Source organism: Callospermophilus lateralis, chromosome 15, assembly GCF_048772815.1.
Source record: "Callospermophilus lateralis isolate mCalLat2 chromosome 15, mCalLat2.hap1, whole genome shotgun sequence".
Lineage (NCBI taxonomy): Eukaryota > Metazoa > Chordata > Mammalia > Rodentia > Sciuridae > Callospermophilus > Callospermophilus lateralis.
This window is the reverse complement of record NC_135319.1, coordinates 61,678,416-61,691,097: the sequence shown is the minus strand read 5'-3', so window position 1 is coordinate 61,691,097 and position 12,682 is coordinate 61,678,416. Positions and strand designations below refer to the sequence as shown.

At 39.6% G+C, this 12,682-nt stretch overlaps 1 protein-coding gene across 4 annotated transcripts in view; it reads right to left on the bottom strand.

Moving 5' to 3' along the window:
* The window catches only part of Plce1 (phospholipase C epsilon 1), a 283,071-nt gene that overhangs the window by 55,811 nt on the left and 214,578 nt on the right, over positions 1–12,682 (bottom strand). For 3 of the 4 annotated variants that reach the window (XM_076834570.1, XM_076834571.1, XM_076834572.1), the window contains exons 8-14: positions 11,964–12,639; positions 7,233–7,415; positions 6,179–6,296; positions 5,500–5,608; positions 2,575–2,697; positions 2,350–2,486; positions 50–288 (exon numbers count right to left, since the gene is read on the bottom strand). In XM_076834570.1, the coding sequence (XP_076690685.1) occupies positions 50–288; positions 2,350–2,486; positions 2,575–2,697; positions 5,500–5,608; positions 6,179–6,296; positions 7,233–7,415; positions 11,964–12,639 (1,585 nt within the window). Of the gene's footprint in view, positions 1–49; positions 289–2,349; positions 2,487–2,574; positions 2,698–5,451; positions 5,609–6,178; positions 6,297–7,232; positions 7,416–11,963; positions 12,640–12,682 lie in introns of all 4 variants that reach the window. The other variant, XM_076834573.1, reaches the window with a different exon arrangement.

Genomic DNA, 12,682 nt, shown 5'->3' with positions numbered 1-12,682 from the left:
AAGTCAGAGGCATTACACACAAGTGCACACACACAAAATGAGCACAAACCTGGATGATGCTGAGGATCTCATCGTAAGTGCAGTGTTCCCCTTGGCAATTCACCAGGAAGTCATTGAGCTGGAGAATGCCAACCCCAAATATGCCCAGGGATGTGCTCTCAATCCCAGTGCCATTTGTCACAATGCTTGCAGCAGCGATGGCATCAGATATCTGCCTCTGGTTGTCTGAAAGCTGCTGTTTGCTCTTAATGAACAACCCCAAGTCTGAGACGTTTCTGGTCAACAAATCTGAAACAAAGCCACCCACAGAACATGGACTTTTGTCATGCCAGCATCTTGCGCAAAGTACATTTTGCAGATAATGGTGCTATATACTCATTGAATTGGAGAAGCTCTTTATTAATCAAGCTCAGTGTTGACATCTGGCTTCACATAGTTGAAGGAATAAAAAAAAATCAACCAATCAATCAATTGATCGATAAGAGCTAGGTTGATGATAATTGAAATTCTATGAGAATAAAATGTAGCTTCAATGGGGACTGGAGGCCAAATTCAGAGTTCAGTTTTTGAGAATAACTACATCTACATTTTTCTTTATGTAAAGACTGAAGATGTATTCTTAAAATTATGGTTTTCCTGTGCTTTAAAATTATAACTACCAACAATTGTAGGTAAGTTTTTGTGTGAATACAAAATTTTAACTCTTTTGGGTAAATTTCCAAGGAGCCACAATTGCTAGATTGTAAAAACAAGAGTATGTTTAGTTTAGCAAGAAAATGTCATACTACCTTTCAAAATATATGTTTGCACCTTTTTACATCTCTACCAGCAATGTTCTAATGGTCTAATTGGTATACTTTCACACCAGTTATTTTAATTTTCACCATTCTGGAAGATAATCTGGCAGTTTCTTATAGAGCTAAACATGGATTTACCATATGATCCAGCAATTGCATTGTTAGGTATTTACCCAAAGAACTTCAAAACTAATGTTCACACACAAGCCTATGTATCAACATTTATAGCAGCTTTGTTCATAATTGCTAATACTTGCAAGCAACCAAGATATCTTTCAGAAGATTAATGGATAAACAAACTGTGGTACATTCATGCAATGGAATATTATCCAGTTTAAAAGAAATGAGCCATCAAGTTGCTACAAAACATGGAGAAAACTTAAATGCACTTTGCTGAGTGAAATAAACCAGTCTGAAAAGCTATACACTATATGATTCCAATAATACAACATTCTAGAAAGGGCAAAATTATGGAGAGAGTAAAAAGATCAATAGTTTCTAAGAATTTGGAAGACTGAAGGGAGGATGAAAAGATAGAAGAGAGAATATTTTCAAGGTAGTGAAATATGCAGGATACCCTTATGGTGGATACACATTATACATTAGTCGAAACTAAAAGACTATACAACACAAAGTGATCCCTAACATAAACTATGGATGTCAGTAGCTAACAATGTATCACCATTAACTCGATTATAACAAATGTAATGCAAGGTACTACTAATAGGGGAAACCTGGGTGGGGGTGGGGGTATGGGGTTGGTATATGGGAACTTTGTATTCTGCTCATTTTCCCATAAGCTTAAAAAACAAAAGAAAGTCTAATGACTTTTTAAAAAGTGCAGTTACTTGACTAATCCATAGTTATACACAGTTTGAACAATAGGTAAGTTCTTAGCTTAAGGATAACATAAACATAAATAATTTTGAAGCAACTGCATGAAAAAAGAAAGTTTTTTCTTTTGCTTTTTGCATTTATAGTTCCACCAAGAACAGAGGAAAAAATGACAGGTTTAACATGTGCAGGTGACTAAAAATAGCATGAATGGTGATGGTAATGGTGATGGTAGCCAGGGGGATAGAACATGACACTTTGGTATGTATAGTAGGAGAAACGTCTTGGATGTTCATATAGGAGGACTCTGCTGTGGTCACCAAAGACTGTCCTATCAAAGGGCAGGCAATTCCTGCCCTGGGAATGAGCACCCACCTGCCTGTAGGTAGAAAAGAACCAAGTGTTTCTCAACTATGACACACCACACACCTCGTGGACATTTGGAAATGGTTAGGAAGGGGTTTTGGGTTGTTGGGATGACTGGAGGGCACCACTGGTTAAATATCCTGGAACATTTGGGCTGAACAATGATGAATTTCCTTGCCCCAAATTTCAATAGCACCTGCCCCAAATGATCTCTTGAAATAATTCAGTTCCACCAAACTCCAGGTAACAGCACATCATGTGCGAAAGGCTGGGAGCTTGTGTGACTGGATCTCTGACCTTGATTTTTAGACAGAAATTTCTCAAAGGGGAAATCCTAAGGTATTAAACAAACCTAGGTCCGGCTGAAGGTCACTGGTGTTCTCCTCAATTGTAAGGTTGGTGTAGAGTGGGGCTGACTCGGAGCCGGATCGGTTGCAGGGCACGCAGTAGACATCAAAGAGATCCTTCAGGTCCTTGCGGCTCCTTACACTGAGTGAGGAACATAAAACAACTCCCATGTAGTATTGTTATAGACATGTGGACCCGGGAAAGAGTAAGAAGGACTTCAAGGCCATACCTGAATGATTTGAACAGCTCAACAAATTCAACAAAACTCATGTTACTGTCTGAAACCATGAAGCTCTGGAACCCCTTCATTCCTCCTTTGATCCGCCCGTGCCAGCTGCTACTGCTCCAGGCACTGCAGAAAGACAGGGCCGTCATGGGCAGACTGGGATGCTCCAGTCCCTCTGCCCCAACACATGTTCTCTGGTTAGCAACATGAGCAAAACGATGGATTGCAAGTGATTTAAGTAGATTCTGTTTTCCTCTCCTCTCTTTCTATTTCCCTTGATCTACATTGTGTGAGGAAATAAAATGAAATCTGTTGAAGCCACATCATGTTTCCATCTGATTTAATAAGGGCACAAAGTTGAGGTTAATACTCCTCTACTAATCAAAGCAGGTCTTTGAAAACCACAGCTCAACGCGGGGGAAAACTTCTAAGTTCAGTGATTCTGAAGAAAAGTCACTTTAAAATGAGACCAGAATTACTCAGTCATAATCCATGGAAATATATGTGTTCTTTTCTATAATTTGAATTATAGGAACCCATTTAAGAGGAAAGTTTTAGGTATTGCAGTATCTTTTCTTCTTCCTTTCTTAATCAGTTCTTCAATGAAAATAGGAAAGAGCTTTTAATATTAATGGAAAATGTGAGTCAGAAAACACATTAAGAATGGAAAGTAGCCAAATCTGCCAAAGGATTATATCTGTATCTGCGACGGCAGCGTCCATTCAATATAAAAATGTCAGTCAAATGAGTCAAAAACTGTCTCCATGTTTCACCTTTTAAATTTTCTATACTGATTTCCTGACAGAATAGCAAGTGAAATGTTTTGACTATAGTTTTTAGTCAAATTAATGAATATAATTTTTGTTTTTACTGCCTTGGGGTTTTTTTTTTTGAAAATATTTCAAATATGTAAGAGAGTACAGAGAATACAATAATAAATAGTCACAGTCTATTCTCAACCTCACTAACAGTGTTTGGTGAGGGAAAATTGTTTTGTGTTGACAGCTAAAGGTCACCTCCCTCACTGGGAGAGCATCACCAATCGACAGATTTACAGGCTTAGGTTGTTGAAAATCAGCACAGAGCAGGACATAGGAAGCATAGGTTCAGGAAGGGGAGAATTGTGGCTTCAACATTTGCATTTAAACAATAAGTTCACTGTATTTCTTGCTTCTAGCCTCCTGACTGTAGGACTCATCTCCTGACTCTAGGAAGCTCTATGTCCACTCTTTCTCCTGCTAGACTTAGGGCTCAATCTTGCTTTCTCCTTTAACAGCATTCTGTCTGATTTTCTTCTCTTGCTTTGTTTTTTCTTTCTGTTTTAGAATGGCTGAGTGGGTATGGACCCCTAGGGTCTCCTGGGTTGGGGCCTCTGATCTTTGATCTGGCATGTTAGTTTTCTCTTTCAAAAGGTTTTTTTCTGCTCATGAGTGACTGAAGTGAAGGGAAAAGCCATTTAATCAAGGTTGTTTGGCTATTTTGTTTCTCCAGGATCCTGTATAGGCTGAAAGTAACATGTAAAGGGAACCAACTCTTTGTTAACTTTCAGTTTTGTTGTAAACCTAAATTTGAAGAAGAGTTTCAAGGGTGGTAGGAAGAATTCCTATATTCCCTGACCCATTTGAGCCAGTTGTAAATATAAAAAGGTTAACGTACAAGTTCCTTACTCATTGTGAGAAAGAATTCTTCTATGTGTGTGTGGGGGGGTGGGGATTGAAAGCAGAACCTTTCACATGCTAAGCAAGCATGCTACCAGTGAACTATCCCTTGGCTCTTTTCTTTTCATTTTGAAACAGGGTTTTGCTAAATTGTCCAGACTGACCTGGAAATTGGAATCCTACTGTCTCAGCCTCCCAAGTAACTGGGATTAAAGACAAGCATTGCTTTGGCAAGATTCTTTCCTTTAAAAGATAATTTACTATAGTATTCTTATCAATAGGGAGAGAGAGAGAGAATATGAGTGAATGAATGTGGTGTGTGCATGTGTGTAGTGTATATATGAATGTGGTGTGTGTGTGTGTGTGTGTGAAATTGACACTTCCAAGTCAATGTTTGCTCAGACGCGCTCCTCTGTGGATAGGTGAAGAGTACCTGTTTTATGGTGGTTCTACATGAAATCTCTGAATTTCTTTAACTTTATTTGAAATATTTGAACTATATGGGTAGAGGGAGATGTAGTAGCATTCTTGTTCTCTCTGGAAGTCTTTCATTTTAACATGTTTCTTCTTCTGAGAAGGTAGATTTTGTTTCAAGTCTGCTATTTGTATGAATCTTATATGATAATTTAATATAATACCAGCTTTAGAATTACATATAAACATATCCAGTAGGCTTACATTTGAATTCATTTCTCTAGGCATGTATAACTTTTCTCATATCTGAGGATTAAGTATATTTCACCAATAGTGAAGTGCCAGGTAGCCTATATTAAAACTTAAGTTATTCTTCACTTAGAGCAGTACTAAGTACTAGCCAACAGAACTTCTTACAGTGATAGAAATGTGCTCTATCAGCTTAGTGACCATTAGCCACTTGTGACTATGGAGCACTTGAAATGTGGCTACTATGATGAGAAGCTGGCTTTTAAATTTAATTTAATTTTGATTAATTAAAATTTGAATTCAAATACCCACATGTGGCTAGTGGCTACTATGTTGGACAGTGCAGATTTAGAGAATCACAGCTTGGATTTTGTCACTGAACTTTGAAGGGTTGGTCTCTCAAATAAGTAAGGGCAATCAGAAGGTAGTATAAATCAGGAAAATTGGGATCATTTAAAATTTGGAATCAGTCTTTCCACAGATAATTGGAAGCATGTGCCCTTCTATACAACTGGAATGATGGGAAGGGCCCTTCAGTTTTATCATGTTAAGGCCCCACCTGGACGGACTCTTGTTTGAAGAAGACAGCACAGGGGAGGAGACTGGCCTGATGGGAGATGACGTCCCGGCAGCCAAGTTGGGGGACCCAGCTGTAGTCAAAGAGTGGGCTCTTCTGGAAGGGAGAGGATTGGGAGGGCTAGCGATGGCATTCGCCTCTGTAAGGATGAAAGATGAAAAGAGAACTGCTCGTATTGTATTTTCCTCAGAAATCAAATACAAACCAAAGATGTCTGAGCAAACCAACCTATGCATCAAAATATTTTGATGAATGGACTAATGTGGTGGATTCTCAACTGGTTACACATTACAATCATTTGGGGAACTTAAAAGTATATAGACACCCAGGTTCTAGCCCCAGAATGTCTAAATCAGTCAGTCTTGGGTGTGGCCAGGACTTGGAGATATAGTTTTAAAAGCTCTACTCTCTAGCCAGGGTTGAGAATCCTTCATCTAATCCATCAAATTGTATCTTGTTCATCAACTATTACCTGCCAATAATGGCAAGTTAATTATAATAATGCGAGAATTTTGTTCCAAGTAGATTATGTTTGTAGAAGTGCCTTTTGGGTACTTTTAAGTATCTTTTTGGTTTCATCATCTGGTTTTTTTTTTTTTTTTTAAAAAAAGTATATTTAAGTTTTGTTAAGAATGTCCACAATGCTTAAATCACAACTTAAACCAAATGTGTTTTTCCTATGACATTAAAACCCGCAAATCTCCTGTACCTGACTCTTCTTGTTCATTTGCGTCTTGAGGATCAGAACCGCTCCGGCCTCGACACTCTTTGTACATTTTGACCTTTCGAGTTGCCATCTCGTCGTCAGTTGCCTCTCCACTCTCACCCTGGGAACACAAAGATCAGATGGCTCCTGGCCCGTTTTTTCACTCCCCGCACAGCTGCTGTTTGGGCAGGGCTCTATTCTAACCCACGGCCCTTCGAAACTCTCTCCCCCAGCTGAGGCCAGGAAAGACCCGTTAAGGCTGACCACGTGTCCTCCTGACATGCTGCCCAGTTTGCTCTTCATTGCAAGGCAGCTAACAGAGGGAGGCCGAAAAGAGGAGGCATATGAGCCCTGGAATCTCTATGTACAGACACAATTGTGAAGCAGATAAAGGTCTTATCAACAGCCTCATGTATGTAAAAGAGGGCTTTTTTTTTTTTAGATAGTCACGAAGCAAATATGCTATCATGTTACAGTGGTAATATATGATTTATAGTATATTGTGAAAATATATCTTAGGTAGTGTTCCACATACAGCATTATGGCCCTCTAGGACCTTCATAATGTGACTCTTGTTCTCTTATAGCCCTTCCTTGCCCAACTCAGCACTGATGCTTCATCTACCCAGAGTGGCATGTGCTTCCCTGAACAAGGATGACTCCATGCCTCTCTGCTGTCTCGTCTGCCAGGGCTGCTGTCCTTTGTCTTATTTGCTTGGTGAACTCCTACACATCTTTCTAGACCCATCAGTGAACTGCTCTGTGCCGTCTTCTCTGCCTGCCTCTTAGCTCTGTGTTTTCCTTCTTGCTGGTCCCATAGCAAAGGATTGGACAGCAACTTAGATTGCACTGTTTTGTTTATGTCTCTGAGTTCTTCTATGGACTTCACCTTTTCCTGGTGTTGTATTGGTTCCTGGTCCTGGCCTTGGTAGCAAGAGGTATGTGACATTTGTTTTATACCCCATGTTGTCCCCAACTCAAATAACCTAAGGTGATATAGACCACACAGTAATCCTGGAAGATTGAATATAGAGCTTAAGAAGCAAATAACACTGTACCCGCATGAGGGTTTTCTTCTTTTTCTTGGCGGTGCTTAGGCCCAGGGTGTTGTTTCGCTGCACATTGGGTTTCTCAGCATTCTTTGCTGATGTCCCAGGGCTGGGGTTTCGAGTACTCCATCGTCTGCCACCAAACAACTCCACAGCATGAGCCAAGGTTGGGCCTTCATACCGGCCATCCTCCTAAAAAGAACCACATGCTGAACAAATAAGGAAGGGGCCACCAATGCGGAAGTAAATGTATTAATGGTTCCTAGCAAATTCTCAGAGGTGGAAAGGCACAGGCAGCCACATAAAAATAATTGACCTGGCCACCCATGTGGCTCTAGCTCTGTTTCCTGAATCTTAGAACTCCCTGCTGAACATTTCATAGGGTTCTCTGCTATCCTGGTCACATCCTGATCGGATCTGGTGATGTGCTTTAAACCATCAACTAGGATAAAAAATATTTTGCATCCTGGCTTCAAAACTAACACTGTAGGAGAATTCATTAAGACTTACTTTGCAAATTGATCCTTTGGAGGACTTGATGGTGTCAAGAGTTGGAAACAGGGTGGGGATCTATTTAAGTAAAATTAACTTTTATTTGTCCACTATTATATCACATCAAGTAGATTCTCATCTAATTTGATGCTCAGGAAAGTCTGACTTGAAATAGAGGGGATGTGGCCTATGTGAAATTCACTTTGGAGGGCCCTGGGGAGGTCCTCAAACAGTTGAGTTGTCATTCTCTTGAGTGATTGAAATCTGAAGATGGATGGAGAGCTCATGGGACTTAGAATACCAAGGAGATTATGATGCTGTGAGCAGCAACACACACTCAAGGGGGAGATAGTGGTTTACAATAGTTACTGCTTGCAAGGCAACTCTGAGCAACATCTTTTAAATGAGTAATGGCAGGGATTTACTTAACTAAACAATGGTCAATGATTCGCTCCACAAGTCAGCAAAATCAGTTAATAAAACCACAAAAAGTCACACCTAAATTAAACATAATATTGCTATTTCACACACTGCATAAAAGGGTTTCTTTAAAATTAATTTCCATGTACTGTCTCTACTTTCTGAAAACTTTTAAGAGTAGTCTTCCTTTACAGTTCCAAGGAAGTGCTTGCTAACAGTGCTTTGCTTTGTGGCCGATCATATGCAAATAATAAAGAGAATTTGTGTGTGCATGCTTACTCCTTCATCCTAATGTTCAGTGACTATCTGATTATATGACTTGCTGTGAATACTACCTTCTGAATCCCAGGATGCTGAGTAACTTGGGCAATTGACATAGAAACCTTTAGGTGACCTCTTGTAGTGGGACATCTGTAACTTATGCCTGTCCATTATCCACTTCCTTCTTCTCCAGCCATTTCCCAATTTTACTTTATCTCTTTTCCATTGAATATAATCTCAATGAATCTGTTGATCAAAGTGCAATAGCATCCCTTGACCAATGATTGGTGCATGGTCCAAATAAACCAATCAGAATCTTTCTCCCTGGAATGGGATTCCTGAATGCAGCAATACAGGGGATGAACATGGCTGGAGATCATTCCACTTGATTCAGGCCTGCTGAAGAGAGCCCCTGCTGAAAGTCACTAAGAGTGACTCCAAACTGGGATGAACATTTCATGACACACTTTAGCAAATAGTTTTTAACTGCTTAGTGAATAATATACTCTATACAGTTGAAAGAAGTTTTGTTAAGCCTTTACCTATGCATTTCTAGCCTACACATCTTTAAAATTTCAATAGATCTGTTACAGTTTACACATAAAAGAATCAGCCCTATTAGCTTTTGCTGTTTGGGGTTTTCTAATTTCAGAACATCCCAACATGGACCAAAATTTACCCTTCAAAATATTAGGCCAGAAATAGGCAGGATGCCTTTTTTTTTCAAATATTTTAAGGAAGCTTTCTGGGAACTAAAATGCAGTTTGAATTTTTTGTTTTTTTAAGACAATAACCTCTTGTTTGGGTGTGAGGAGGACTATTGAGTGTGAAGGCACTTTCTCAGATTTAGAAAAGAGTTCATGTGAAGAAGACTAGAAAATTGATTCCTTTTAATATACCCACACACTTTTTCCTCTTGGTATATCTTTCATATGACATTTTGAACACTGTTAAACTAATCTATACCCCTGTAGATTGTGAGAATCTGTTTCTGTTGATTACAACCAAAGATGTTTACCTGATAATCCTGTATTTACCCCTTGCAGCTTTCAGAAGCCCCTTCCAAATACCCCCAGAATTATCAGCTCTCAGCAATGCCCAGGATAACTTGAAGCCAGAGCTCATATGTTAGTTTATCTTTCTTAATTAACATCAATGTTTCTGGACAGTTTACTGTCCTTTATTTTCATGTTTTCTCCTCCAATGCTGGAAAGATTATTTTTATTGCCTATATAAACATTTCCCAAACTGGGGATAAAGAAATGCTCTTCTAGGACTATTAACAGAAGTTTGGAAAAATCCAAGAGATTTCTCAAAAATGTTTTTAACTTATAGGTAGATATTTAAATAGTTTATTTTTTTTGTACTAGGACATATCAGAGCACTTTATGGGCTAACGTGTATTATAAATAATTTTAACATTATGCTAATGCTACATAGCACAGTCAGTTTTAGTTAATCAGCTAAAATGGAAACTAAAATATCTGCTTCCTGTGTGTTCCCTAGGGAGCTTTCAGTGTGGTTGGCTACTTGGAAGAAAGGTCTTCAGGGGCTCTTATGAGAATTAATTTTTAATTAGGATTATTCTTCTGCCTGTAGAGTCAGGAAAAATCCATCATCCATGGACATTTAACATTTAACAAAAGATCCATTTGGCCTTTTGCCCTTTAAAAGTAGCAAATCCATTTGACTGTCCCTGAGACAACTTGGGAAACTGGTGTAATTAGTCTATATTGGTCTGTTGGCCTTTTCCACGTTTTTCTTCTGGAAGAAACTTTGAATGTCTATTTTCAAGGCATGGTGCCTGTCTTCTTCAGTGACTCCTGTAGCATGATCTCTGAGGAAGAACTTCCACATTTCTTAAGTGACAGAGATACATGGAACTATCTGGCTTCTACCCTGCAGTGTCTTAGTTCCTGTGGAGGATGGGGGCAGGGCTCTATTTGCAGCGGTAGACTGGGGCTTCTCTTGGTCCCTTCTGTCTCTGCTCCAATGGCACTTTTTACCTCTTCATCTGCTGTCCTTGGTTTTAGCTTGTGCCTCCTTCAGCAAAAGCTGAAGGCTGCATGGGTAAATGAGAAAGCAGTACATTTTATGCATGAATCCAGTCACTTATGCTATCATCTTGAGAAGAAAACAGATGGAGAAACTAAAGCACATAGGCTTTGTGACCGGGGTTGTAATTAAGCTCAAAGACTGACTTATGTCTATGTTTGATGGTTTTTTTTCCTTGACTCTGCAAGGTTGAGGAATAATCCCAATTAAAAAGCAGTACTCATAATAATCCCCGAAGACCTTTTTCCAAATAGTTCACAGGCACTGAAAGCTTCCCGTACAACACACAGGAAGCAGGTATTTTGGTTTCCATTTTAGTTGAGTTAATTAAAACTGGTTTTGTGTGATGTAGCATCAGCATATATGAACATATAGGTGTCTCTGTTTACTAATTAATCAAATTAGTTATTCAGGATATGATCTCTGCTTATAATCACTCATGGGTGTGGATAAAGTAGAAAGAAGGGACATTATATGTGTCTCTGCTAATTTCCTAGGAGGAAAAATGTTTTGAGAATCATGTTATAGATGAAGTCATCCATGTGAGTAATTTTAGTCATAATTCTAATTGTCCTGTGATACTATAAGAAAAGACATTTCCCCATCAAGACAGAAAAGCATAATAAATTAAAACTGAATACTTTGATATGATCAAATTGACAATGCCATTTCAACAGTGTCACTTTATGGGAGGATTTATGACTCATTTTCTCAGCAATCTACCCTCTCCTTCCTTGACAAGCAAGATACTCTAGTTAATGCTGGTGTCTCTCCTCACCATCTCATTTAGCCCAGGCCTGTCACCACTCTAAGCTGGAGTATTGAAGGACCTGACAACTTAGGGTTAATGAAAAACTCAATTTAAGCAGCTGGTTTTTTAAAATTGCCTGCTAAGGGCTATTGTCACTGTAAACCTAGTGAGCATGAACTTCAGGTAAGAATGATCACACATTTGAGAGGCTTTCTTTTAAACTCAAAAGTTCTTCAATTAGGCAGCAATCCAATAAGGAAAGTAGCTCTCCAAGAGCCACACAACACATTAAGCAATGAATCAGGATTTCAGTTTCCAAAGGGAAGGTTTCCAATGTATCAGCTACTCTCTAATTAATGATAAAATCATTCAGATTACAACATTTTTGACTGAAACCCTGAGTCAGTGAAATTGTTTGTGCTAACTGGCTTCTTTCTAGATTAAAAAAAAAAACTATAGTAAGCATAATCACTATTATATAAAAAACAATAACAGGGCCTACCATGAGCAGACACTGTTCCTTACACATTTTAATTTACATTGTAGCTTTACACATATTAACTCAGTTCTCAAAGGTAGACAACAGGTACTATCATTTCCATTTTATAGATAAGAGAACTGTGGTACCAAGAGGTTAAGTAAAAAATGCACAAGGTCACAGAGGTGGTAAGTGGCAGAACTGGGAACCTGGTGGTCTAATTGCCAAGTGCCTGCTCTTGAGGATGACGGGCTCCTGAGTGAGGAATGGCTGCACCCCTTACCTGATAGAGGCTCACATACTGTTTCCGCAGCCACTGCTGTCTTTGGTCGGGGAATCTCCTCATCTTTCTCACGGCTCTAGTGAGTTCCAACAGTCCACTGAAGAGCATTTTAGCTGTGTGCTTTGGTGCCACAAAGTGCAATAGTCTATTGTCCGTGGTTTGAAGCCCATAGAGAAGTGTCACACCAGTCTCTGACAGAAGCATGCTACTCAGTTTGTTCTGAACACACACAGTGTGTATATCAATGCTAGGGTGTCCCATGTACACTGCCTTTGCTGAAAACAGATCTAAGACCCCCTCCAGCAGGCCGCTCAATACAGTATTGCCCAGTAGCGGGAATTTGCCGGGCTCCACGGTGTTACTGAGCGCACTGAGTTTTGCCTTAGTGCTGGCTGGGGAGGAGGTGGTGGGCTTTGTCCAGGTCAAAGTGCTATTGTCAGGCTGCAGCTGGAGGAAGCAGCGGGCAGAGAGGTGTGTGTCCTGGTCATAGTGGATGACCGTGGCCCCCTGAAGCAGGAACTGATGCACATCAGCTTGGATGGACAGCACGTACCAGGGGATGAGCTCCGTCCCATGGGCAAAGGCCTTCTGTGACTCCTCTGATCCATGATGATCACATTCTTTGGCTTGCTCAAAGATGTCATTTTCTGAGTCCAGCAAATCTCCAATTATAAACCTGATGGAAAAGAGACACAAATTTGGTGTGTCTTATAATCAGA